General features: G+C 45.8%; 1 protein-coding gene across 3 annotated transcripts in view; it reads right to left on the bottom strand.

The window, feature by feature from the left end:
• LOC147122798 (uncharacterized) overlaps positions 1 to 26,850 on the bottom strand; it is a 412,926-nt gene that overhangs the window by 326,108 nt on the left and 59,968 nt on the right. For 2 of the 3 annotated variants that reach the window (XM_086011022.1, XM_086011032.1), the window contains exons 3-5: positions 20,171 to 20,259; positions 6,847 to 6,940; positions 2,882 to 3,022 (exon numbers count right to left, since the gene is read on the bottom strand). In XM_086011022.1, coding sequence (XP_085867148.1) covers positions 2,882 to 3,022; positions 6,847 to 6,940; positions 20,171 to 20,259 — 324 coding nt within the window. The remainder of the gene's footprint in view (positions 1 to 2,881; positions 3,023 to 6,846; positions 6,941 to 20,170; positions 20,260 to 26,850) is intronic. The other variant, XM_086011041.1, reaches the window with a different exon arrangement.

Below are 26,850 nucleotides of genomic sequence, written 5' to 3' on the forward strand. Positions count from 1 at the left end.
GTTATTCTAATGCTATTCCAGTGCTGTCCTGACTGGCCTTCCACCCTTCACTCTCCATAAACATCAGCTCACCCAAAACTCTGTTGCCCTTATCCAATTGCGCACAAAATCCATCACCCCTTGCTGACCTACATTGGCTCCCGGCCTCAAATTTAAAGTTATCATCTTCCTGCTTAAATCCCTTCATCTTCTTCCAGGGTGTTCCAGCCTCTCACTACCAGTTTAATGCTCTGAGAACAGGATCTAGTGAGAAATTAAATACACTGCCAAGCCGCTCAAACAGCAAGGTAATTTATGCAACAAAGCAAAGGCATGCAGCTGTTCCTTTTCTATATTTGGAGTTTTACCTTCTCTGAACTGGGTCTTGAATTTAAACCAAACTTCATTCTTCAACCAGATTATTCCAGAGATCATTACCCAGAATTTGAAGTATGCACTGCAGCCAGTTAAACACAAACTTAAGTTACAGAAAGTCAGAATGATTTGCAACTAGAACACCACGCCTGATCCTACCTTCTCTCTCTCTTTCTCTGATCTATGCCCATTTTCGAAAGTAAATCTTGTTTCTAACTGCTAGACCCTGCAGATTAGTCACATGCTTATTGGACAGAACAGGCATTAAAATCATAAAACTATTATAATACTATAATAAAACTATAACTGATTCTCTAACCACTTAAAAATATGGACATATGCCAAACACAAAACTAATCTGTCACTAAAAAAAATGTAGTTGTGGGACAGAGTAGATAGAATCAGACTATTTACAGTGTTAAGGGGATGTGTATATAACATAAAATATGAGATTTTGGACAGAGAGCAGGAGTAACATTTTTATACTGAGGGTTATGAGATTGTGGAAAGCACTACCAGTGTTAATTTATGTAGTCAAATTTTAAGAATAAGTTAGATAGGTGGTTGAACTAAAGGAGGACAAAGGGATATGGGTACAGGGCAGGAACATGGGATTCGGACTTGGAGTGGTTGGACCGGTAGGCATGCTTCTGTGTTGAAATTTCTATGTAAAAGTAACTGAGACATGAACTTAGCCAGCCTTTATAATTTAACCTATCTAAAAGAACAGTCACACACTGAATGCAAAGCACATTCTGGTTCTTTACAAAGAAAGCGTTGCGATTGAAGTAAATTGATAGAAAAGTATTCTGAACTGTCTGTACAATGTATTAGTGAAAACGCTGCTCTTTGTCCATCACAAACATTTTGAGTTAAGCTCTGATAAAAGAATATACCTCAAATTGTAGCCTATCTTCCTCATTTGGATGCTGATTTACCTACTGCGAATTTCTAGTGTTTACTTCAGATTTCCTACATTTGTGGTTTTCTTTCTCCATATTCAATCCGTCACAGACTGATGCCACAGTGCCTCTTGAGGTGTTAGTGTGTGTATGTTTATGTAGGAAAAGTGTTTTCTAAAGCAGCTGTTCAACTGTTATTGCTAAAGTGATATTACTTTCAGTGAGCTGCAGCTGCTGTCATGTATATTACTCTTAAGTAAGATAAATCCATTCTTCCAGCAGGCCAAGTATAAGATTTCGCAAAGGAGAAGCACAAGTCATTCAACCACAAACTTGATTTCCTCTTTGAACTTGCCCACATTTTATACAACTGTTTACAACTGACAACTACCAATGCAGCATCCCCAGGATGACTCACTCTCCTCATATAGTCCTGAGTTTACCACAGGTACAATTGTGCGTGTAAACTCAATATGATCGTTTTATTGTCATATCCAAGACGTGCCAGGGCAAAACATTCCTCTTCCATGCCCATGTGAAGAGCTAGACAGGGCTGCAGTGCTTATCGCAAATTAAGGCACAAGCTGCTCACAATTTTCTGTTCTTTAAAATGAATAGATGGAAATCTTGAGGAGCCTGTACCTAAATTTGTGATAAGCAATCTCACCTTGCCAAGCTCCTAGGATCAGGTGGTGAAAGAGGAAAATCTGCTCCACCATCTCCCATCATTGGAATAGTACATCACAATTGACAACCAGAGTATCAAACATGCACTCGCTGCTTTAATAGCTAAAAAAAATCACATTAAGCCAAGTCCTAAATACATCACGCTTGGCCAATGACCGTGGAAGTTTATCACTCAGCTGTTCATGATTTTATTTCATCCCCCCTTAATTGTGGGCTAAGTTTTATAATTAATGATTAAACATCAACACAGACTAGTGTAAAGAACCTGCATGCAGAGCATGAGAAATTGGTCCTCATTGCACCCATTTTCCAAGTGGAAAAAGAGGGCAAAAGCGCCAATTTTGGTGGGGGGGGGGGGGGGAAAGAGAGGGGGGGTGCAACATCCTGCGCCTGATCTACGCCTGCATTACAAATGCCGCCATATTGGTAAAGGCAGCTTTCAATGTATCCCTTGTGACAGGGTTTTTCTGTCATATCCAAGACGTGCCAGGGTTCTGAGAGCATGCTGCAGCCTAACACACCATTGAAACTCTTCCTATCCCCTCAGTATCCCTTCTAACCTTTCCTCAATATGTACTGCCCTAGTTTGAGGTAGACAACTCCTCATCCAATAGATATTGGGCTGGAATTTCTGTGGGGATTCTCCTGATCGTCAGCCGTGACTTCAGCAGATACCTCGGAGGTGGTGCAAATGGACTTTAGAAAAAAAGTGATAGAAAGCAGGGAATGGCCAGAAGGGAATAATTATTCCCACGTGCAGAGCTGGTGATAGACAATGTTTCATTTTCTAATCTGGCCTTCAACATCCCACATGGTTCCATTCCACCAGCAAACAAACAAAATGAAATGAATTACAAATGGCACAACCAAATATCCTGTTGCTTTACTCAGAATCATCACGTCCCCTATTGCTAGTCGTACTGTTCCATGGTGCTTACCTGGGCTGTGGTTTGTTTCAGTCTCACAGTTGTTTTGTTTCTCATTAATTTCCTCAGGCAAGTTGAGGTTGACCACTGAATTTTTATCGTGATTGACCTTGTCTTCATTCACCTTCTTAACATCGTTGTTGTCTTCTTTGTCTGGAAACATAGAAAAGTTTGAACAAAATATGAGACAAGAGCCCGGAGTTTCCGTTTCGGCACTCTCCAGCTTACGGTTTCTCACCCATCAAACAAGTGGGTAGAAATGATGGGCTGCGAGTGCAGAAGCAGAAAGCCCTAGTCAAGGTATCAAAGATAGATATGGGCCTGGAAATTCCTGGAGGCCCACTTTGCTGGTTCAACTGCAGCAGAGTGAAAATCCCATCTGTCCTAATCCCTGGCTGGAGGCCCTCTCCAAAATCCCTGGGGTGGGGTAATTTGCATATCCAATATGGCATGCCAGCTCCTGCAAGGGCAAGTTAGTGGTGCCCTCCCCGGCCCGAGCCAATCACCCTTGTAAGGCAGAGTGGGTATCCCCAAGGCCCAACTGGCCAAAGGCAAGTCTTCTTCCCCAATTCTTCCACTCATACCAGAGCCACTATGCCACTAGAGAAGATAATCGATCTCCTCCGGGATCAATTGCCTTATTCCAGTATAGGTTTGGGGCCTTTAGGAGGCTCCCAAGGGGCTCGTTCCAGGTCTCAACTGGTGTGACTTCCACGGAGGCCTTTCAAGGACGTAAAGAGAGGAATTCCAGGCAAAGCCCGAGAACTCCTCCAAACAGACCCCCTTAATGTGGCGGCAAGGTGGGCGGAACATTCGTCCACAATCTCCCCTCCACCCCCCTCCCTCACTCCTGCAGTCCAAAAGTTAAGGATCTTGTCTAAATAGGCAGGATGTGGCAGAGCCACCATTGGGCTATGGACATTGTATATAATTCCTTTTTACAGCTCTGTTATATAGTCTGACGATGTACCTTTAAATGTATCTGTTACTGCACTCAGGCTTCATTCCTGTACTCTGCGTGATGACATCATGACGTCAGAGCTCGGAACCCTCTAGCAGTTCCAGACAGTTGGAGAGAGGGTCATAGCTCGGAACCTTCTAGCAGTTCCAGGCAGTTGGAGAAAGGTTTCCAAGCAGACCAGACACGTTTCCAGTTCATCCTGTAGTTGTTAATTTGCTTCGTTTGCTCATTGAAGTTTATTGTTTTGACTTTGTGAGTCGAACTCCATCTTTTGGTAAGGAACAGAGGTTCCTACAAGGATTTCAGAAGAATCAGATCATGGTTGGTTTTTCAGGGCCCCCAGGCAGAAATCAGACTTATGTCCTCCCCATCTTGGGAATTTCAGGCCAGTGATTCAAGAGGCTAAAATCCTTTACCACTAATTTTCTAAAAGTAAAATGTTGAGTGCATCTCACATTAGCTTTACAAACAATTCCGAGTATAGTGCATTAACTTCAATTTCACTATAATTATTCAGCTCTCTTTAATTCAGTGCTACAGTGAAGCCTGAACATATTGGAACTAGATTAGTTTTGCATCTTGAATGCTGAGAATAACTAAGCAACAAAATTAAACAACTGTAATTGCTTTCATGCCCACATTTGGGGGAGAGAAAGCTATATCAGTCAACCATTTCCTTTTACTGACACGTGCTCCAGTCTCCACTCAATACTGAACAGCAGGTGCAGCTTTCAGAATACAAGGTCGTGTTTCTCTACATATGAGCTGCAAAGTGGAACTTCTGTTTAACTCTGTGTCTGACTTCTACTTTGATAATAACGGACACACCAGCTTCTAAAAATCCGCTGGATTTCTCCCAATCGTCCATTGTAACTGGTGAAAGAGGAGAGGAAACCCCAGAGAAACGGCATAAATGGTTGTTGGCGCCATTTCTCTGAGGTTTTTAACGGCGGGAGATTGGGAATGGGGAACCCCCATGGAAATTTGACTCAATAATAATCTAAGTAACATTCACTGCACTCTTAATTCCTTTAGAATACTACTTTAGAACTGCTAAATAATTTCCTTTGAGTGATCTCAATATCGACATTAAATTGGCTTGGAGATTGGGAAATGGGAAAAATTCAGCACTGCTGAGTTAGAGAGTCTCTTCTGAGGTTGCTGTTAAAACCCGAGAATGGTTGATTCCAACTCTGGATGACCAAGTGGAAAAAATGTTCAAATAGTTTGAGAAATAAAACCTTTGTTTAGTCACTAGTTCAGATAACTGATGATACTTAAATGCAAGAAAATCAGGCATGGGCTCTTCCGTGTCCGATTTACTGATATTCACCCAGGAAAATCACCCGATAATTCTAACGTTATAGTACATGAAGCGGCATTAAGCACCGAAACAGATATAAAATAGAATGAAATAATTATACATGCAGAGCATGCTTGGAGGTCCAGTTTATCCAATCACCCACTGAATTCAAAGAATGAATTTGACTGTTTTTCAGCAGGCCCATTAGTTGTCATTTTTTGTACTAGGTGGAATAATACAGTTCTGACGAAGGATCACCGACCTCAAACGTTAACTTTGTTTCTCTCTCCACAGATGCTGCCTGGCCTGCTGAGTATTTCCAGCATTTTCTGTTTTTATTTCAGATTTCCAGCATTCGCAGTATTTTGCTTTTGGAATAATACAGGGTGTAGTCAAAAGAATTGTCCCATGGAATTGACCCTGGTGGTCGTTGGATAAAGCTTGGATAAATTGTACTGGAGTACCAAGAGATGACAGATTTTGTGTAGGTTAATGCATGTTTCAGCAACTCTGGTTGAGCAAGTAATAGTTAGCACTGCACTTGAATATCTGTGTACAAGGGCAACAGTTCCAGGAACCTACATTTTCTATGAGTGAGTTCCACGGGTGACATTTTGTCACCAGTATTCTGTCCAGAACTTTTGAAACAATACAGAATATTGAGCTGCAACTGCAACAATCCTGGTGTTGATGACAAAAGAATGGAACCCTTGTCGTGCCGCTCCAGTCATACTCTTGCGTAGGGGTCTTGCAACCTTTAACAACAATTTATATTCATGTAGCGCCTTTAATGTTGAAAAACGTCCCAAGGCGCTTCACAGAAGCCTAATCAGACAAAAATGGATGGTGAGCCAAAGAAGGAAATATTAGGAGGGTGCCCAAATGCTTGGTCAAAGAGATGGGTTTTAGAGAGGGTCTTGCATAGGAGTCTAGCTAGAAATAGCAGGATGTACGTTATAGAGGATGGTGTTTAACATGACTGTGCCGCTCTCATCAAGAATCTGGGCTAGTTGGCTCTGGACTGTACTAAGTGGATTTTGATGGGTGGAAGCTCAAAATTAGGAATTAAAATAAAATGTACCTATTTACAAAAAAAAATACCAATAAGGGGAAGGGGACTTGGGAAAACAAGAATGGATAACAGAACACATCCCTTAAAACAAACGACATTTAATAAATTAGCTAACTTCTCAGCTTCTATAAAGTAACCCTTTGTTTTCACCCCCACCCCACCCCTTACAAAGCCTTGACTTAGGCCCCAGGTATTGGGAACAATGTCTATGTAATGCAATGTATTTGTTAATCTTCATTAATCCTCACACATCCTCGCCATGTTTATTTTACACTAGCAGATCCCCCACGGCACTGTCCACAGGTGGTCAGGAGTCTGAAGTGCAGTTATAACATTTAGCTGCTAAACTGGAGCTGTGTATAATCTGGCCCGCTCCTTTATGGTCACCGCTGCTCGAGGTTCTCCTCGTGGGGAAGTGGTTTAAATAGGCACAGCCTGAGGTAAATAAGAGGCTCATTATCCAGAGAAGTTTCTGTAGATTGGCAGCTATTTTCTAGGTCAGAAAAACCAGCAGGAAATAACCGATTTTTGCATACTTTTGAAACTTTGAAGTGTGATGCCTGAAACGTGACAGGCCTGTGCTAGAAACAAACCTTTGACAGACTGACAAATAGATACATCATTGCATACGTAGGTTATACCTGGAATTGCTTCGAAGGCTCCAGGGATAATTGGGCTACTCAAGGGAATGTCAGCGTCTTCAGCAGTTTTATGGAAGAGGTCGAAGGAATACCTCTATAAAAGTGTAAAATAACACATTGCCGTTACTAGCAATCTTATCAATAGCTCATACCAATACAGACAAGAATGAGACAAGGTCGTTGTCAGCCATTTACACCGTTTCCCCAAGGGTCCTACCACTGAAGTTACAGCAATGTTATGTCCGAATAAACACTCACATTGGTGGTAATAACTAACTGGTTTTATTTCCAGACCCTCCAGAATATTCCCGTCAAAGCATAACAAAAGTAATACAAGAGAAGTGTAATTGCTACAAGTGCTTAATCCCATCAGGGGCCATTTATAGTTCAATTAACAATATGCAAGTACCATACATACTGTATCAGGCAAGAATTCAGGTGAGCCCCCATGGAAATTCAGGGCCGGGATATATCAGATCTGTGCGTTTGTAAGTGTGCAGTGTACTGTTATGTTTGGGTGTATGGTGTGTTTATGCGGTGCTGTGAGAATTCATAAGCTTGTGTTTATAGAATCATAGACTGATACAGCACAGAAGGAGGGCATTCGGCCCATCATGCCTGTTCCGGCTCTTTGAAAGAGCTATCCTGCTCTTTCCCAATAGCCTTTTAAATGTTTTCCCCTTCAAGTATTTATCCAATTCTCTTTTAAAAGTTATTATTGAATTTGCTTCCCACCACCCTTTCAGGCAGTGCATTTCAGATAACAACAACTCGCTGCATAATAAATGTTTTCCTCATGTCACCTCTGGTCCTTTTGCCAATTACCTTAAATCTGTGCCCTCTGGTTACCGACCCTTCTGCCACTGGAAACAGTTTCTCTTTATTTACTCAATCAAAACCCTTCATGATTTTGCACACCTCTATCAAATCTCCCCTTAACCTTCTCTGCTCTAAGGAGAACAACCCCAGTTTCTCTAGTCTCTCCAAGTAACTGAAGTTTCTCATCCCTGGTACCATTCTAGTAAATCTCCACTGCACCCTCTCTAAGGCCTTGACATCCTTTCTAAAGTGCGGTGTCCAGAACTAGCCACGATACTCCAGCTGGGGCTTAACTAGTGTTTTATAAAAGTTTAGCATAACGTCCTTGCTTTTGTATTCTATGCCTCTATTTGTAAAGCCAAGAATGGTGCGTGCCTTTTTAACAGTCTTCTCAACTTCCCACCTTCAAAGACCTATGTACGTACACCCCCAGGTCTCTCTGTTCCTACACCCTCTTTAAAATTGTACCATTTATTTTCTATTGCCTCTCCTTATTCTTCCTAACAAAATGAATACGTACATACATACGAACATACAAATTAGGAGCAAGAGTAGGCTATTCGGCCCTTCGAGCCTGCTCCGCCATTCAATAGGATCATGGCTGATCCGATTACTCCACATTCCCGCCTACCCCCGATAACTTTTCACCCCCTTGCTTACCAGGAATCTATCTACCTCTGCCTTAAAAATATTCAAAGACTCTGCTTCCACCGCCTTCTGAGGAAGAGAGTTCCAAAGACTCACGACCCTCTGTGAGAAAACATTTCTCCTCATCTCTGTCTTAAATGGGCGACCCCTTATTTTTAAACAGTGACCCCTAGTTCTAGATTCTCCCACAAGAGGAAACATCCTCTCCACATCCACCCTGTCCAAACCCCTCAGGATCTTATATGTTTCAATCAAGTCACCTCTTATTCTTCTAAACTCCAGCGGATACAAGCCTAGCCTGTCCAACCTTTCCTCATAAGACAACCCGCCCATTCCAAGTATTAGTCTAGTAAACCTTCTCTGAACTGCTTCCAACACATTTACATCCTTCCTTAAATAAGGAGACCAATACTGTACACAGTACTCCAGACGTGGTCTCACCAATGCCCTGTATAACTGAAGCATAACCTCCCTACTTTTGTATTCAATTCCCCTCACAATAAACGATAACATTCTACTGTATTGGCTTTTCTAATTACTTGCTGTACCTGCATAGTAACCTTTAGTGATTCATGCACTAGGACACCCAGATCCCTCTGCATCTCAGAGCTCTTCAATCTCTCACCATTTAGATAATATGCTTTTTTTTTATTCTTCCTGCCAAAATGGTCAACTTAACATTTTCCTACATTATAATCCATTTGCTAGATCTTTGCCCACTCACTTAACCTATCTATATCCCTTTGTAGCCTCCTTATGTCCTCTTCACAATTTACTTTCCTACCTAATCACTTCACACTTCTCTGCATTAAATTTCATCTGCCATTTGTGTGCCCATTTCACCAATCTGTCTATGTCCTCCTGAAGTCTGTTACTATCCTCCTCACTGTTTACTACATTTCCAAATTTTGTGTCATCTACAAACTTTGAAATTATGCCCTGTATACCCAAGTCCAGGTAATTTAGAAATATCAAAAAGAGCCGTGGTCCTAATACCGACACTTGGAGGACACCACTGCATACTGCCCTCCAGTCTGAAAAACAACCGTTCATCACTACTCTCTGCTTTCTGTCACATAGCCAATTTCTTATCCATGCTGCCACTGCTCCTTTAATCCCATTGGCTTCAACTTTGCTAACAAGTTTATTATGTGGTACTTTATCAAACACCTTTTGAAAGTCCATATACACAACATCAACCGTACTATCCTCATTGACCCTCTCTGTTACTTCATCAAAGAACTCAATCAAGTTAGTCAAACAAGATTTGGTTTAACAAATCCATGTTGGCTTTCATTTATTAACCCATATTTTTCCAAGAGCCAATTAATTTTGTTCTGGAGTTGTGTTTCTAAAAGCTTCCCCACCTAACTGACATTAGGCTGACTGGCATGTAGTTGCTGGGTTTATCCCTCTCCCCTGTTTTGAGCAGGGGCGTAACATTTGCAATCCTCCAGTCCTCTGGCACCACTCCCATACCTAAGGAGGATTGGAAGATTGTGGCCAGAGCCTCCGCAATTTCCACCCTTACATCCCTCAGCAACCGACGATGCATCCCATCCGGAACGGGTGACTTTTCTACTTTGAGTGCTGCCAACTTTTTAAGTACCTCCTCTTTATCTATTTTTATCCTACCCAATTTCTTTATTGCCACCTCCTTTACTGTGACATTGGCAGCATCCTCTTCTGGATGCAAAGTACTCATTTAGTACCCCAGTCATGCCCTCTGCCTCCACAAAAAGATCTTCTTTTTGGTCCCTATTCGGCCCCACTACCCTTTCACCGTATGTATGTCTGCATGTGTTAATGGAGAATATGGAACATTGTATGTGTAGGTATGCAGTGTGTGTGATCATATGCATACAGTACATGTCAGCCTTGGCTCAGTGGTAGCACTCTCACCTCTGAGTCAGAAGGTTGCAGGCTCAAGTCGCACTCCAGTTACTTGACCACATAATCTAGACTGAAACCTCAGTGCAGTACTGGGGGAGTGCAGCACTGTTGGAGGTGCCTTCTTTCAGATGAGATGTTAAACCAGGGCTCCATCTACCCTCTCAGGTGTACACAAAAGATCCCATGGCACTATTTGAAAAAGAGCAGGGGAGTGCTGGCCAATATCGATCCCTCAACCAACATCACTAAAATAGATTATTTGGTCATTTATCTCATTGGTTGTTTGTGGGAGCTTGCTGTGCGCAAATTAGCTGCCAATTTTCCCAACATTATAACAGTGACTGCACTTCAAAAGTACTCTGGGGCGTCCTAAGGTCGTGAATAGTGTTATATAGATGCAAGTTCTTTCTTTTACAGTGAGTATCTGAATTTCAGAGAATTATAACTTCAATTCCAGTCAAAACAAATTATATATTTTTAGCATTTATTCCCTTCAATTTCCTCGAAGATATGAACAGGTTTAGAGAAATCAGAATCTAAATGTCATTTTTTGTTCCCTTTGCTTGCTGTAAGGCCCACATTGCTCAAAGGCACTGTGATATCTGTGATGAATCGTTGAAACTGCATTTACCTGAAGTGGCCACAGTGTGTCGCATGTGATCTAAACTGATCTGAGCAGGAGTGAAATTACAACAGCTATTGAGGTAAGTTGTGCGATTTCGCGCCCTTGGTGCATAGAGGTGCACAACAGACACACAAATTAGGAATTCAACGACCAAGGTCAACATGCCTGATTCATGGCTCACATGATTTTCTGGCACAAATCAAGTGCACTGAACTCCATCCCTGAATTCTCAATATGAGCTCCTGTTACACCAAGTTCTGCACCAGGAGCACTGAATCACAACATTTACCTCCTAAAATGACTCCACTTCAGAATTCATCCTTGACTTAGAGTAATAAGGTATCACATTATAACAGTCAAAGCAAATTATTTCTCCTATTCATTGTGTATTTTTCCTTCTCTTTTAGCTACTCCAGCACCATAATTATCCCCGAGCTGAGAGGGCAGGGAGGTAGGCAGGTCACTTGCTTCTGAGCCTGTGCCAGCCCTGCTCTTGATCCAGATGTGAGGAGAGGGGACACAGTGGCCTGCGATGACTTGTTAATGACATTCCATCTTTCCTTAAAGGGGAGTCTGATATCCTGATTCACATCCTTTTTTGCAGTGTCAGCTGTGGCTCAGTGGGTAGCACTCTCTAGGTGGGAGGGGCTAGGAGTGAGCCAGGTGTTACTGGTTGCCTGATTGCAGCAGGGAGTTGGAGTGAGTTTGCAAAAAGTTGGTGGTGGGTTTTGGGGTTTTTGTTTTCAGGTTTTAGGGCCTTTTTGGCCCACAAAAACAGCCAGATGGCTGCTGAGGGGTCCGGAGTGCCGGGCCCCTCAGAGGACAGTGTTCCCAAGAGGAATTTAATTAGGGAAGAAACTGTGGTTGGAAGGGAAAGAAAAAGGCCCAAAGATTTGGGCCGGGACCCCAGGAGGTTTGGAAAAGAAAACACGGTGGTGGTTCAGTGCGAGGATAAGGAGATACGTGCTTGGGATATTATTCAGGTGGTACATGAGGACTGTGGTGAGGGAAGCTGCTTTGTCTGCTGACCAAAGCCGAATGTTGGGTTCGAGGTGACGGTTTGTGGCCGAGAGGAGGTGGAAAGACTTTTACTCAGTCTGAAAGTTGGCGATAAGTTCTTGGAGGTATCTCTGCTATATTCGGAAGAGGTGGTGGTCTCATTCTTAAACTTGCCAGTTTATATTGAGGACGATGAGCTAATCAAAAAGTTGGAGTCGTGGAACATTAAAATTTGCTCAGCAATAAAGAGGAGGTACTATCCAGGAACACGGGTAGCAGATGGAACCCGTTACGTAAAGGTGCGGTTCCCAGAGGGGGTAAGGTCATTACCGTACAGCGGGAAATTCGAGACACTGGAAGGAGTGCAGTACTTTCGAGTGCTGCATAATAACCAAGTGAAGGTTTGCTATTATTGTCTTGGACACAACCATCTTGTAAGAAACTGTCCAGACTTACACTGTTATAATTGCGGCGAGTCTGGACACATCGCTCGGAGCTGCAAGGCGGCAAGCTGTGGGGTGTGTCACAAAGGCCCCACCCACTGTGAGTGTGAGGCAGAAGGAAGCTCTATGAGTGATGAGGAGATGGGAGAAGGAGCAGGAGATGTGAGTGGAACGGCCGGAGGAGCGGAGCAGTCGGAGGACACAGCTGGTAAATTGAAGGAGAAAAGAGCACAGGAAGAGGCAGAAAATTGCGGAGCAGAGAACAGGATGGAGATGGTGGAAAACACACCAAGTACAGTGGAAAAGAACAAAGACAGCAGCGGGCAGCAAGGGTCGAGTGCAGACTCGAGCCTTAATATGGTTCAGCTCTCCCTAAAGAATCTGGTGTCCGCGGGGGGAGGGGAGGCGGGAGCGGGGTGCGTGGTAAATGTAAGTACTCCAAAGAAAGACAGGGAGTCGGACATCTCAGTGAACAGGAGGGGGCAAGACAAGGAGAGGGTGCAAGAGGCAGGAGCCTTAAAGGGGCAGCAGGACGAGAGCGGCGAGACAAAGACGCCAGAAGGGAACAATATAGGTGCGCCAATGTCCCATAAAGAGAAGGATCAGGGAGCAAAGGTCAGAGGTGGAGATGAGGTCGAAGGGAGCGGCACTGTTGGAGAAACCGCGATAGCAGGAAGACTCTCTATGGGAGATGATGTATCTGACGGGGAGCAGGATTATGTATCTGACGAGGAGCAGGCACAGAGGGTTGCAGAAAAGCTTGAGAGTGAGGAATTAGAGGGGGACAGAGACATGGAAGTCGGGGGTGGGGTGGCATCATGTGGAAAGGGAAAGGTTAGTGAGGGGCAGAAGGAGGGAGAAAGGGCAGCTCCTGGGCCCAAACTTAATGCAAGGAAGAGGCTGAAACAGCAGGGAAGGTTCAAACAGGAGGTGAAAAAGAGCCGGAGGCTGCAGGAAAAAGCAACGGCTGCCCGAAAAGCTAAGAAGGAGCATAAGAGGAGGGAAGAGCCAGAGATTAAATGATGGGGAGATTATCAGGCATACTTCCCTTCTTTGGAGCCATGATTACATTGGTCTCGATTAGTGTGAACAGACTGAGGGGCGAGAAGAAATTGCAGCAGTTGTTGCAGGGTTTTAAAGGTTCGGACTTGTGTCTGCAAGAAACCTTTTGGGATGAGGATATCCTAGAAAGAGTTCAGAAGGTTTGGAAGGGAGTGGTGTTTGCAAGTTGTGCAAACAATAACCGTAGAGGGGTGGCTGTTTTGGTGAGTCCGTCCATAAAAGAGAACATTGCCTTGGTGGACAAGGACACTGAGGGGAGATTTTTAAGGCTAAGGGTAAAAAATGGAGGGATTTAATTGTGACCTCTTTAATATCTATGCACCGAACGACCATTGCAAGCGTCGCAAGTTTTTTCGGGGGTTATTCACTGAAGCGGCAGAGGTGGAAAATCCTTGTATAGTGGGGGATTTTAATGTATTTTTATCTCGGATGGACATTTCAGCCCAGATGACCTTTAAGGATGATAACTCCAGAGGGATGATTGTAAAAATGATGGCAAATTTAAATTTGAGAGACTTATGGAGGGACCGGAACCCCATAAAAAGAGAGTTCTCCAGAGCAGGTTGGGTGGGTGATGTTTTAAAACAGAGCCGAATAGATTTTGTGTTAATGTGGGAAGGGTTAAGTTCTGAGGTGATGGAGATTTATTATAAAAAAGTATTTTTTAGTGATCACTCGGCTTTGGTTCTTAGAATTAGGAACAGCAGAGTTAAGATCGGTTCAGGGGTGTGGATTTTAAACAATCAATACCTGAAAGAAATTGCTTATAAAGAAGGGATTATAAATATAATAAAGAATGCTCGGAAGGAACTTTTGTTCTTGAAAGAAAGAAGAGTTTGGTGGGACAATTTCAAATACGAGGTAAAAGTTTTTTCGGTACGTTATGGGAAAAAGAGGGCGGCAGCTAACCGGCGTCGAGAAGAGAATATAAACAAAAGGTTTACGGATGTCTGTAAAGCAGTTGACGGAGGGGATAAGGGAGCTGAGACTAAGTTCTGGGTGCTACAGGAAGAGTGGGAATTATTGCAAGCTGAAAAATGCAAGGGGCCATTCTCCATGCAAAGGCTAGAGATGCATTGGAGGGCGAAAGATGCACTAGATATTTTCTAGAGCAAGAGAAGCTGCGACAGAGATTATCGTTAATTGAAGAGTTGAAGGTTGGGGAGAAGATCATTCGTGAAAGTGGGGAGATTTTAGAGGCGACTAGTAGCTTTTATCAAGAGTTATATACAAAAGAAGACATTTCCAATTTGGCGATGGTTACTGCTTTTATTGAAGAGGGTTTAAAGGAGGATGAGAGAAGCATGTGTGACAAAGAAGTAGGATTAGCGGAAATAAAAGTAGCAATAAGTGGAATGAAGGTGGGGAAAAGCCTAGGGTCCTAAGTGCAGAATTTTATAAAGAATTTTCTGGGAGATTTTAAGTCCATTGCTCTTAGAAGTTTTTAAGGAAATTAAAATTGAGGGAAGCCTGGCCCCATCTATGAGGAGAGGTATCGTAAGCTTAGCTTATAAAAATAAAGGGGATAGACGGGGTCTGAAGAATTGGAGGCCTATCACATTATTAAATGTGGATTATAAGATCTTGGCGAGGGTTATGGCAAATTGTTTGAAGGAGGTGTTACCGCAGATAGTTTGGCCCTCTCAGTCCTATGGAGTCATAGGCCGGGACATCGCAGACTCTGGTCTCAATCCGAGATGCGATAGAGCTCATGGAAGAGAGTGGGAGGGAGGCTTATGTATTAAAGATAGATCAAGAGAAAGCCTTTGATAGGGTCTCTCATGAGTTTTTATTGAAGGTTTTGGAAGCATTTGGTTTCAAGGAAAATTTCATTCAGTGGATAAGGATTTTTTATTCAAACATATTTAGCTGTGTTAAATGTAATGGTTTTTTATCCAAGTATTTTCCGATACAGAGATCAGTGATACAGGGTTGTCCCCTGTCCCCATTGTTGTACACATTGGTAGCAGAACCATTAGGTTACATGATGCAAAAGAAACAAGGTGTAGTTGGGATTGTGGTCCCCAGTTCTGGGCTGGTGTCAGTGATACACCAATATGCAGATGACACAACCTTAACATTGAGAAATGGGGAGTCAGTGAGGAAAGCTATGGACGTAGTGGAGGAATATTGTAGAGCTTCAGGAGCCAGAGTGAATTATAGTAAGTCCCAATGCCTGGTTGCAGGGAGGGGTAGGGGGGAATGTCCCTTTAAGGTGGTGGAGGTTTTGGAAGTTCTGGTGGTGCATATGGGGTGCAAGAAAGACAGGGATGAAGTGGATCGATTAAATTGGGAACCAAAGGTTATGAAAATTAAAAAGATTTTGGGAAGATGGGAAAGAAGGTGGTTGAAAGTGCAAGGAAGAGCAACAGTGGTGTCTGCTCTCCTGCTATCTAAGCTATGGTACTTATTGACGATGGAGGATATTCCTGAGTGGGTGGAAAAGTCCATCCGAGAGGCTTGTGTGAGGTTTTTATGGGAAGGGAAACCAGCCTTGGTGGCTTACAATACCATCATTGGACAGAGAAATCAGGGAGGACTCAATTTCCCAGATATTGATTTGAAGAAGAAATCCTTTAGAATCAAATGGGTGAAGAGATTTCTTCAGAAGTTAAATACAAGTTTTTGGAAGAGTTGTTTTGAGCATTTTTTAAAACGAAGTGGGATAGGAGGGCAGGGGATATTGTATATGGAATACAATATGTTTTTGAAATTGATTAAACTTCTCCCTGGGTTTTATAAGGGGGTTGTAGAGACTTGGGCCCAATTTTTAAAAAGTATGCAGTTTATGCCCAAGGGTGCTGAGGAATTTTTAGAACAGCCCTTATTTTTGAACAGGTGGGTCAACATCGAAGGAGAGGTTTTATTTAATCAAGCTTTTATAAAAGCTGGGATTATATCTGTGAAAGATGTATTATACGAGGTAATTCCAGGTTGGTTGCCGGAAGCAATAGTGAGGGACATGGTGTGGGAGGAGGATCAGGAGGTAGAGGAAAAAGCAATAGGAATCATGTATGAGAAGATTGTGAGGGCAATGCCACAGGATTGGATGGAAGAAATAAATGTGGAAATCTCCAAAGGAAGTAAAATGCGTCCTGCTTTTCCAAGCTTTGTACTGGAGAAAGGGGGAGAGTTGGTCCAATTTGACAACTGTAATACTTGAGATTTCTATGAGGTATTCAGAGAATGGAGATTCAAGACACCTGCTGATCAGGAGTTTTGGCACAGTATATACCCACAGCTGGACTTCAACAGGATTTGGAAGGGAGTGTGGGCGAATTTTAAATGCCCAGAATGGATTGAACTGGATTTCAAATTGGCTCATAACCGGATTTTTACCATAACGGTCTTGTGCAAGATTGGACGAGTGGAGGCGGCAACTTGCCCAATGTGTGGGATACGGGATGAGACTCTGTCCCATTTACTGGTGTTATGTCCGCAGTTAAATGACTTTAAGTACTATGTTCGATAGTTGTGTGAAGCTTTTTTGCTGGGTGGGGACTGAAGAGCGAGAATGGGAATCCCGTGGGACTCAATTTTGAGATGGGGATTGCAGGAGAGTCTGCCCGAGTCTAGCGGAGCGGCAATTAATTCAATGTTCAGTTTGGCTAGATTCGTGATTGTGCAAAGAAGGAATGCTCTTTTTTAAGGGGAGGAGAATCAATCTAAAAGAGTATCTATATATATAAATTGGTACTTCTGTCATTCTGTCTATCTGTCTATCTGTCTGTCATCGCGTGTGCGTTGTGGGTATGCACTCGAAAGTTACAGGGCGTACCTATGCGCGCGTTACCTCCAAAGAAAGCTTACGCTTCCGAGACGGTTTTAAGCGTACTTACGTTTCGGCCGGGCTAAAATTGCGCCCGCGGTATCCCAAAAACCTTCAACATTCCGCTCATTAGCATCTCATTATCCGCTCATTAGCGACAGAGTGACCTTCAGCTCGACCAATCGTACGCCGGGTTGCTGGCGTGTGCCGCCGGGCTAATCGGTGCGCGTGTGGCCGGGCTTTATCGTTCTGAACCGAGGTGAGTCGCCGCCATCTTGATTCCAAACTTTTCCTTTCTTTTTCCCGCTTTCTGCGTCTTAAAAAAAAACGTTGCTTTTAAAACACATATTGTTTTTAAAAAAAATGATTTAGAAAGTAATTAACTTATCTAATCTCATTAATTTTCCTACCTTTCCCCGTTTTTCCAGGTAGGCCTAGAAGCCTTGGCGTCTCCTCCACACCCACGCCCGAGCTAGGCACCTCCCGGCCCCACTCGAAGGCTGGAGGGCCGAGCCTCAGCCCAGCGCCGCTAGGGTGCGCGCGCAGCAGGAGCTGAGACGTCTCTCTCTGCCGGGGCTTGCTGAGCGTCTAGCGTTACCCTGGCAACGGGCGCAATCGGCGGTCTTCACCTCGGGGGGAGGGGGGGGGCGGCCGCGACCCTCGGGGGGGGGGGCGCGACCCTCGGGGGGGGGGCCGCGACCCTCGGGGGGGGGCCGCGCGCGCAGCAGGAGCAGCTGAGACGCGGCGTCTCTCTCTCTGGCTTGGTCAGCGTCACGGTTGCCCTGGCAACCGGGCCCGCCGGCCGAGAGAGACGCTGCGTCTCAGCTCCTGCTGCGCGCGCAATCGGCGGTCTTCACCTCCGGGGGGGGGGGCGCGACCCTCGGGGGGGGTTGCGACCCTCGGGGGGCGCCCGCCGCCCTCCCTCCCCTCCGCCCTCCATCCCCCCTCCCCCGCCCTCCCCCTCCCCTCCCCTGCCCTCCCATCCCCCCTCCCTCCCTTCCCCTCCCCTGCCCTCCCTTCCCCCCTCCCTCCCTTCCTTCCCCCTCCCCTCCCCCCGCCCTCCCTTCCCCGCCCTCCCCCCTTCCCCGCCCTCCCCCTCCGCCCTCCCTTCCCCTCCCCCTCCCCTCCCTCCCCCTCCCCCTCCCCTCCCTCCCCCTCCTCCCCTCCCCTCCCTCTCTTCCCCCCACCCCTCCCCTCCCTCTCTTCCCCCCACCCCTCCCCTCCCTCTCTTCCCCCCAGTCGCTCTCTCTCTTCCCCCCCAGTCGCTCTCTCTCCCAACAACAACATGCCCTCGAAAAAGCCTCGGCACCGCCGGGCACTTCAGCTAGTTTTAAATATAAGCTAAAAGATCATTATAAGGCTCTGTGGATGTTTTATTCAGAAAGGAATTTAAGGACAGTATTTTACAACCAATTTTTAAAGTACAATCGATTAACATATGTTATGGGAGACAAATTAAACTTCAGGTTTTGATGTTAAAATGTGGTGGCAGAATGGCTGTGCAGAGCGGTGGAATTGATTTGTATCATACAATGAAATGATCACGATGTTGTAAATGTTCTTAATGTTCAATAAAGTATATTAATAAAAAAAAGTGGGTAGCACACTCACCTCTGAGTCAGAAGGTTGTGGGTTCAAGTCCCACTCCAGGGACTTGAGCACATAAATCTAGGCTGACACTGCAGTACTGAGGGAGTGCTGCACTGTCAGAGGTGCCGTCTTTCAGATGAGACATTAAACCAAGGCCCCGTCTGCTCTCTCAGGTGGATGTAAAAGATCCCATGGCACTATTCTGAAGAAGAGCTGGGGAGTTATCCCCAGTGTCCTGGCCAATATTTATCCCTCAATCAACATAACAAAAAAAACATATTATTTGGTCATTATCACATTGCTGTTTGTGGGAGCTTGCTGTGTGCCAAATTGGCTGCCACATTACAACAGTGACTACACTCCAAAAGTACTTCATTGGCTGTGAAAGGCACTATATAAATGCAAGTCTTTCTTTTGTGTGGCTGGCAAGCCCACATTTTGCCATAGTGACTGCAGGCTTTGCAAATTAAAAGGGTGAATATTTAGGAAATTGTTCATTTAACTGGGACAGGCGTACGACGTTGTTAGTTCAGCCTAGATTTATGTGCCCAGGAATGGTTTACCATGATTCTGAGGTGCCTATTTATACCTCACTATAGTCTGAAACTATCAGAGCTTTCACATAATAAATATTAAGGAAATACAAAAGTTCACATTTTACATTCCTATTTATTATGCCATTATTCCTTTAAATACTTTCGCCCTTCTTTTCCAAAATAGGCAGAAGTATGATCTTCACATCCACAATGACATACTACTGTAATACTTGCTGTTTGAAAATGGCTACCTTTATGTGGGAAGAGCTCTTCCTGTCTGGCGCTGCAAAGTTTTACTCATCACAATGGTAATAGCAGTAATAGCATGTGCAGAATATAAATATCCAGGCAGGTGGAATTGCCACCATTTACGCCGTTTCTTCGGGGCTTCTGCAGATCTTCCGCCAAAGTTATGGGAGAATTATCATGTTAATATTATAGAAATAAAGCTGTTCCTCTAGACCACCGCCGAGAATGAACTGGCCAAACAGACTAGTTTTTGATTCCCCAGTCCGTGCTGTGGTAGCTAATCTCTCCTGGGCAGAAGCCTCAAGGCCCTGGAATGGGACTTTCGGCCAAGTTTCCTGCTCTTCATTCAATGACTCCCCCCTTGCTGGAAGTGCAAGTGTGGATGTCAGGTGAGAACACCATTGGGTTCAGCTGTGCTGCCCCCTTGTGGTTAACTAGCCAGCTGACATTCACTGTCAAGGCTCACACATGAAACACGACCACTTGGACAAGGTGCCAGAGGCCATTTTGTTATATTTGTTTTCCTCCCACACCTGCCATTATTCTCACCTGACACAAACAAAATAAGGAACACAGTTCAGTTAATTATATGGCATAATGCCAATAGTTATAATCATTTAGAGTTGTGCTTTATTGAACAATACCCTTTCAATACACTAAAATTACTCTTTTAAATAGTAAATATACTTACACGTCTCCTTCTGCGCAGGTAACAAACCAGCAGGATAATGAGAATTAAAATCAAAGCAAAGATCAGGATACCAGTTAGTAAGCCCAATCCTAAAACAAGAGAAAAACAATGGGATTAAGGACAAATCAAATACAATGGGCACAGGCCTACAGCATAAAATTGCCCACAATTCAGTACTAACTGGTATTAAACTAGCAATATTATTCAGAGAAACCAAGAGGACGGCTGATGTGGAAAATGGGACAATGGTGCAGTAAGGAGTATTCATTGAGATTGAGGATAATGCAGATTGAGTAGAGTAGCAAACAGAGGTCAAACTAACAATATAATAAACTGGATGATTTAGGTGTCTCCTGGCACGACAAACACTGCAACAACCAAGAACAAAAGTCAAAACAAATGTTTTGAAGTGTCAGAGGCAGAAGAAGTTGCATTAAAGAGATTGAAGGTTAGGAGAATAAGGAAAACAATTGCAGCACTGCTGGGATTGTGGAAATGTCATGTCATGGAATGCAACTGCTCAAGGTTCAGTTCTGTGGGTGGTCTTTTTCTGAATTCATGATGATTTCTCTACCTGACTACTAGACACAGTGATCCTGGTGAAAGTAAAGTGCAAGTTGCATTGCTCCTTTCTAAGGATGTAAACATCACTCTTTATGCTCATCCACATGGCCGTTCTTCATGGATGATCCTAGACAGGCTATTCAATTGTGGAGGGCATCCTAACAAAACTCAACCCTGTCCATACCGAACGTCCACATATTAGCACTTCCCAGTAGGAATTATTGGATAGTAATCCAGACTATGAATCCTGGCTGACTTTGGGTGTTGCAAGTCATGGCTCAGTTGTCGCACTCTCGCCTCTGAGTCAGAAGGTTGTGGGTTCATAGTCCCACTCCAGAAACTTGAGCACAACTTTGGAGGCAAGAGTATGCCCACCTTTTGGCAACATGTAAGCATGGGTATATTGAGTAAAACCCATTTTTTACTAAGTCTAAGAGGGAAAAATTCAGTTGCTTTGCGCCTCCAGTTAGCGCCCCAGTGAAATTACTTCTAATAATACTAGCAGCTGACCAGTTAACGGGGTAGATTTTCAACTTACCGCATAGGTTTAAAACTAGCATTGGATTGGCCCCTGACATAGAAACCACACGATTTTCATTGACTTCAATGGAAAGGAAAATTGGGCAGTTTCTATAATGGGCGCTAAGATTTCCAACCCTCCCAGATTGTCCTAGAGTTTCCAGAAATGTAAGATTAATGTCCCAGCACTGCTGCGAGCAACCCGAGACACAGAGGCCTAGAAATTCGGTATAGCCTCGTTTGGGGCGTTAGATCTGGCGAAGCGCTAAGAGTACCGCCAGCTGCGACTTAGCGCCACCTGGCGCGATATTGGGTCGTTGCACCCCTGATGGTGTTTGCGGCAGTAAATCAGGCGCTGCACGTGACTCTTAAGGTGCTAACGCGGAGGCGCTACCCAATATCGCTGCGGCGGGGCGCAGCGCAGGTGCTTTCAATAATCACTTTCCCTGAGACACACTGGCGCCGGCCAGCTCTTAAAGGGGCAGGTCAATTGGCATCACCAGACACACTCACTGCCTTGTAGGCCTTCAAAGCGGTGGGAGCCTACCTGTGGCACACCAGCCTAGCAAGAAATGGAAAGGGTGAGGCAGAGGGCGGAACGCCTCACTGATGGGGCATTGGATGCTTTGGTTGGCGCAGTGGAATCAAGGCCAAAGAAGATGGTCGGAATGTGATTTATGTTTTGGACAGTCTCCGGGTGTGAGAGTGAGTTATGTGTCACTATTAGTTTTGCTTTCTGTTGCCATAGCTTTCTCATGTTTGAAGGAACCACATTTTGTGTAATGAAACACTTTCTTCATTTACAATGGCCATGCCTGCTATTTACATGCATCTTGCCCTTCACAGGCTTGGGGGTATCAGACCGGCTGCAGATCTGGCTGAAGCAGCTGGTACAGCTCAGTCACCACCTCCTTTCTAAATCGCAGCCTTCTGACACACTGCTCCTCCGGCATGTTCATGTAGGAAAACTGCTGTCGGAAAACCCTGCCAGCGTAAGGTCTGCTGTGGCGACGTCTGTTGGCCCTCCTCCGTCTGGCCATGCCCGCCCCCCTCTCCCAGCGTCTCAGTGCCCTTTCCAGATGATTCAGCAGCAGGACGTTCCCCTCCAATGCAGGCCCCATAATAAGTGCCCACAGGAAGGTTCCCCATTGTCAAAGCTCACCAACAGCAAGGCAATGGTCAGAAGGCTGCTGTTCCTCTGCCAGCGTGGGCCCAGTGGTCAAATGGCTCTCAGTGTGCAGGTCAGCAACTCTTTGTAGCTCTCGAGGAAGTTGTGCACCAGAAATGTGTGCTGTTTTTAAACCACACCAGTCCCCTTTAAATAACGCTCCTCCAGCCCGAAAGCGACTTGGTAAGGCCCAGGAAAACCGTCACTAATAGCGTCAGGCGCTACGGAGGGGGGCGCCACTGAATTTCCCGTCTGGGGTGCCGAAAAGGCGTTGCACACTCAGATGACATCATAATTAGCCTGCGCCCATGAGCGGGCGCTAAGCGTTAGCGCCGGCGCTAAATGCATACTCAATATGGGGCGAGGCGCTAAACGCCTTGCGCCCCACCGGATTTTGGCTATCGCCCCAGTTATTGCCCTCTTTAGGCGCTAATCCCTGGCACTACCAACCCAATTTCTAGGCCAATAGTTATTAACAGTTTGCAGTTCACATGTTGCACCTGTGGAGCCTCTAGTTGTTGCCATGGTGATAATTGAACTGCTGGGCATTCTCCCAGAATTCCCCACCCCAAACATGGTGGCTTGAGAGGTTAAAGGGTGAAAGTGACCTTCTGTAGAGTGCTGGTCAGGGGCTGACCATCACCGGACGGTGTCTGTACAGAACACAGAGATGGAGCACAGCAAATCAAATCTTTCCCGCCGGAAGAGGTTTACTCAGAACAAAAATTATCCCCAAGGTAGTTTAGCAGCACAGTTTTAGAAATACACTGTGAATTATAATAACTTTTGATATGATTTGAACTCATTGGGCTCGATTTTGTCACTGGGGCGGGCTGGGGTCGTGTCATCCGCTTTTCGCGTTATCCACCTGATTCCAAATCGATGTGGGAGAATGATGCGATTTTCACCTAACTGGGCAATGGAGTTCCAGCGTGTGGGAACCCATGGCCCAATTAGTTTTTTCAGTCCGAAACTCGCCTCCGATGACGTCATCATTGCTGCTGCATTTAAGGTCTGCAAGAAGCCTTGCTTCTTCTGCAGACTGCCAATCTTTTGGCTTTTGCTGTGAGAGGGACCTGGAGGCAGAATGAGCAGCGGAAGACCTAAGTTTGCTCCCAGATTTGATGATGTCGCCCTGCAAGCTTTGGTGGAGGGAGCAAGAGCCAATAAAGAGGTGCTCTCCCCTTCTTCAGGGAGGAAGAAGCCTCCCCAGCAGACCAAGGCTGTGTGGAGCCAGGTGGCTCAGGAGGTCAACTCGTTGTCGCTGATCCGCAGAACCTGGCTTCAGTGCAGGAAGAGGTTTCATGACCTTCTGCGCACTGGAAAATGAGTATGACTTTCGAATCACCCTCAATCTGATCCCCATTGCCTCTCCTCACCAGCACTCAGCTTTAGCAACCTCTTCCTCCACATCCCACTTGACACTGACATCCCTGCACCCTTACCCATTCCCTCTCTCTCTATGGTCACATTCACCTAACTATTCGACTATGCAGTCCTCACACTCCCTATCACTGTGATGTTATGAAAACAACTTACAACACACAGGGAGGGCCCTTGGTCTTGCCACCTCACTCCAGCTTTGTCTTCTTCTAAGCATCTATGCTATGGATTCTCTACACTCACTCCTTCATTCTCACTCAAACTCCACTTGTCTACCTCATTGCAGGAAAAGAGAGCTCACAATAAGAAGGAAAGAGCGAGGACAGGAGGAGGGCCACCCTCAGTAGCCCACCTCACCCCTTGGGCGGAGGCGGTCCTGGAGATCGTGGGACTCGAGGACGATGCGCAAGTGGGGGACGGACAGACGGGTGCATCAGAGAAAGCTGGTGACAGAATAGTTTATCATCTCTCTCATTGACATTGCATGAGTCGCTGATAATGATTCTGAAGCTCTAACAGATGGACTTATGATCATCTGCAATATGCAATGTGCATGTAACCCTGGCCTCACATCTCTGACTCTTTCCTTTACTCCCCCACAGGACCATCGCAAGCACCCATCCCCACTATCCAGGAGGAACAGCCTGAGCCTCCAGACTCCTCAGAGGAAGCTGCAACCTCTGAGGGCGCAGCGTCAGCAGAATTCAGCTAATCAAGCACCAGCGCAGACACTCACACCTCGGTGGGACCATCGTGAGATAGAGTACTGTTGTCACCTGGTGTATCACAGCTCACAAGTGAGCATCAGCAGATTGTGGAGACAGGGACAGCAGTGGAGGGTCCTAGTCAGAGGGCGCAGGACTCTCCCAGCTCGGCTCAGCTGCATGTCGACCCTCTGCCTCTGGGTCCATCCAGAAGAACAGCAGTGCTGGAACTCCAGGAACAGGTGCAGGAGTCTCTGGCAGGTTTCGTCTCCAGGGTCGCTGAGAGTGTGGAGTGAATGGAGGAGTCCATCGCGAACATGAGCAGAGACTTTGTGGAGTCATTGGCGCATGAACGCAGCACCAAGGAAAGGATGGCAACCTCCGTGGAAAGGATGGCTACAGTAGACGAGAGGATGGCTACAGCCATGGAGGAGCTAAGTCGCCAGAGTGTAGAAAACATGGTGAGTGTTCAGAATAGACTGACATCTCTGGAGGAGCGATGGTCAGCTATTGAACAGAGAAACCAGACTTTCATGGAAGTCCTTCTGAGTAGGACTGCCAGTGCAGATATGGGTCCCCATGGCCCCCCTGATGTGCAGCAAGGTGCTCTCAAGCCACTTGCAAGCGCTGAGGTGGACCTGACCCATGAGAGGGATGTTGTGGCAGAGAACAAGTAAGTGGGGGCTCCTCTCCAAGCGCTCACATGACCATGCCACTGCCAAGTCCTCGGTCAGATCCCCACCAGAGTCCCCACCCAACTGAGATCGGCGTCTCAACCCCTGCACAGCCGCAGGAGCAGCAGCCTGTTGCCGAGCCCTCACAAGTTCGCAACCCCAGAGGAAGCCCGCCAAAGATGTCGAAACACGAGCAGCAAGAGAGTGACCAAGGGGCCTCCACATCTGCTAATGCCAAGGGGGAACCACCACGTAAGAGCACGCGTAAGAGAAAGATACTGCACAAATAGTCACAAGGGTAGTCACTTGGGTGAAATGTGATGTTTAATGTTGAAAAGCCATCAGTTGGTTATTGTAAATAAAAATTCTGATGGCAACTGTTGCAGTTGTGGCGTGTGTCATTTCGCAAATGGGACTTCCACATTGAGGGCTTAGGATTACTTGCAATTGTCAGTATGGTGGTCAGAGTGCTAGGAATCCGTTGGTTCTTGGCCATTGTCGATGCTCTGGTAAGAAGCTGTGAGGCAAAAGTGCTTGATTGGCGAGGCTAAGCAAATCTGGCCAAGATGAGTGCATTCCTTGCATCCCGGGCAGCAATGTTCTCGCGTACTGCTGCCGCTGGTTGATGGGCCTCTGCAAGATGTTCGTTTTTGCTCTCCTCCTCTTCATCATCTGAGGAGGATATGTGACGAGCCACTTGGTCCTCAGGAATCTGCAAGCCACGACGCTGTGCCATGTTGTGAAGTGCACAGCAAACCACGACGATTCTGGAGACCCTCGCTGCTGAGTACTGCAGGGCTCCACCTGATCTATCCAGGCATCCAAAGCGCATCTTCAGCAAGCCGATGGTTTGCTCAATTATGGATCTGGTGGAAATGCGGCTGTAGTTGTAGCTCTCCTCAGCTTTGTTGGATGGGCTCCTCAACGGCGTCATTAGCCACGTCTTCAGGGGATAGCCCTTGTCTCTAAGTAGCCATCAGTTAAGTTGGTCTGGCGGACTGAAGAGCGGAGGCACACTAGTATGAAGGAGTCATGGCAACTGCCAGGGTACTTGGCACAAACATGCTAAATTTCCTTCTTGTGGTCACACACTAGCTGCACGTTGAGGGAGTGGAAGCCCCTGCGGTTGACAAAAATACCTGGATTGCGATGGGGTGCCTTAAGGGCCACATGTGTGCAGTCAACGACGCCCTGCACCCTTGGAAAGCCTGCCAGATTAGCTAATCCAACCACACGCGCCGTGACACTTGCTTGATCCTTGGAGAAATGGACGTGATTGTGTGCAATGGCAAAGAGGACATCGGTTACCTGTGTGATGCAAGTGTGTGCGGCCGCCTGGGAGATGCCGCTGATGTCTGCTGTTGATCCCTGGAATGAGCCTGAGGCAAAAAAGTTGAGTGTGGTGGTGACTTTGATGGCCACTGGTAAGGGGTGTCCACCTGCTCCTCTGGGCTCCAGGTCTTGCTGCACCATTGCACAGATGTCACCCACTACCTCTCGCGAAAGTCGAAGCCGCTTTGGCATTGCTGCTCAGACATGTTGACGTAGCTGATCCTCTGTCTGTAGACCCTGTTTGGGGGGTATCTCCTGTGCCGATGGGCTTCCATGCGCTGGCCCCTTCTGGCCTGTGCAGCTTCAGGTGGGTGAGCAGCAGCTTAGCGCTCCTGT

This window comes from Somniosus microcephalus, chromosome 2 (assembly GCF_052327205.1).
Source record: "Somniosus microcephalus isolate GS21.2 chromosome 2, FLI_Smic_1.0, whole genome shotgun sequence".
NCBI lineage: Eukaryota > Metazoa > Chordata > Chondrichthyes > Squaliformes > Somniosidae > Somniosus > Somniosus microcephalus.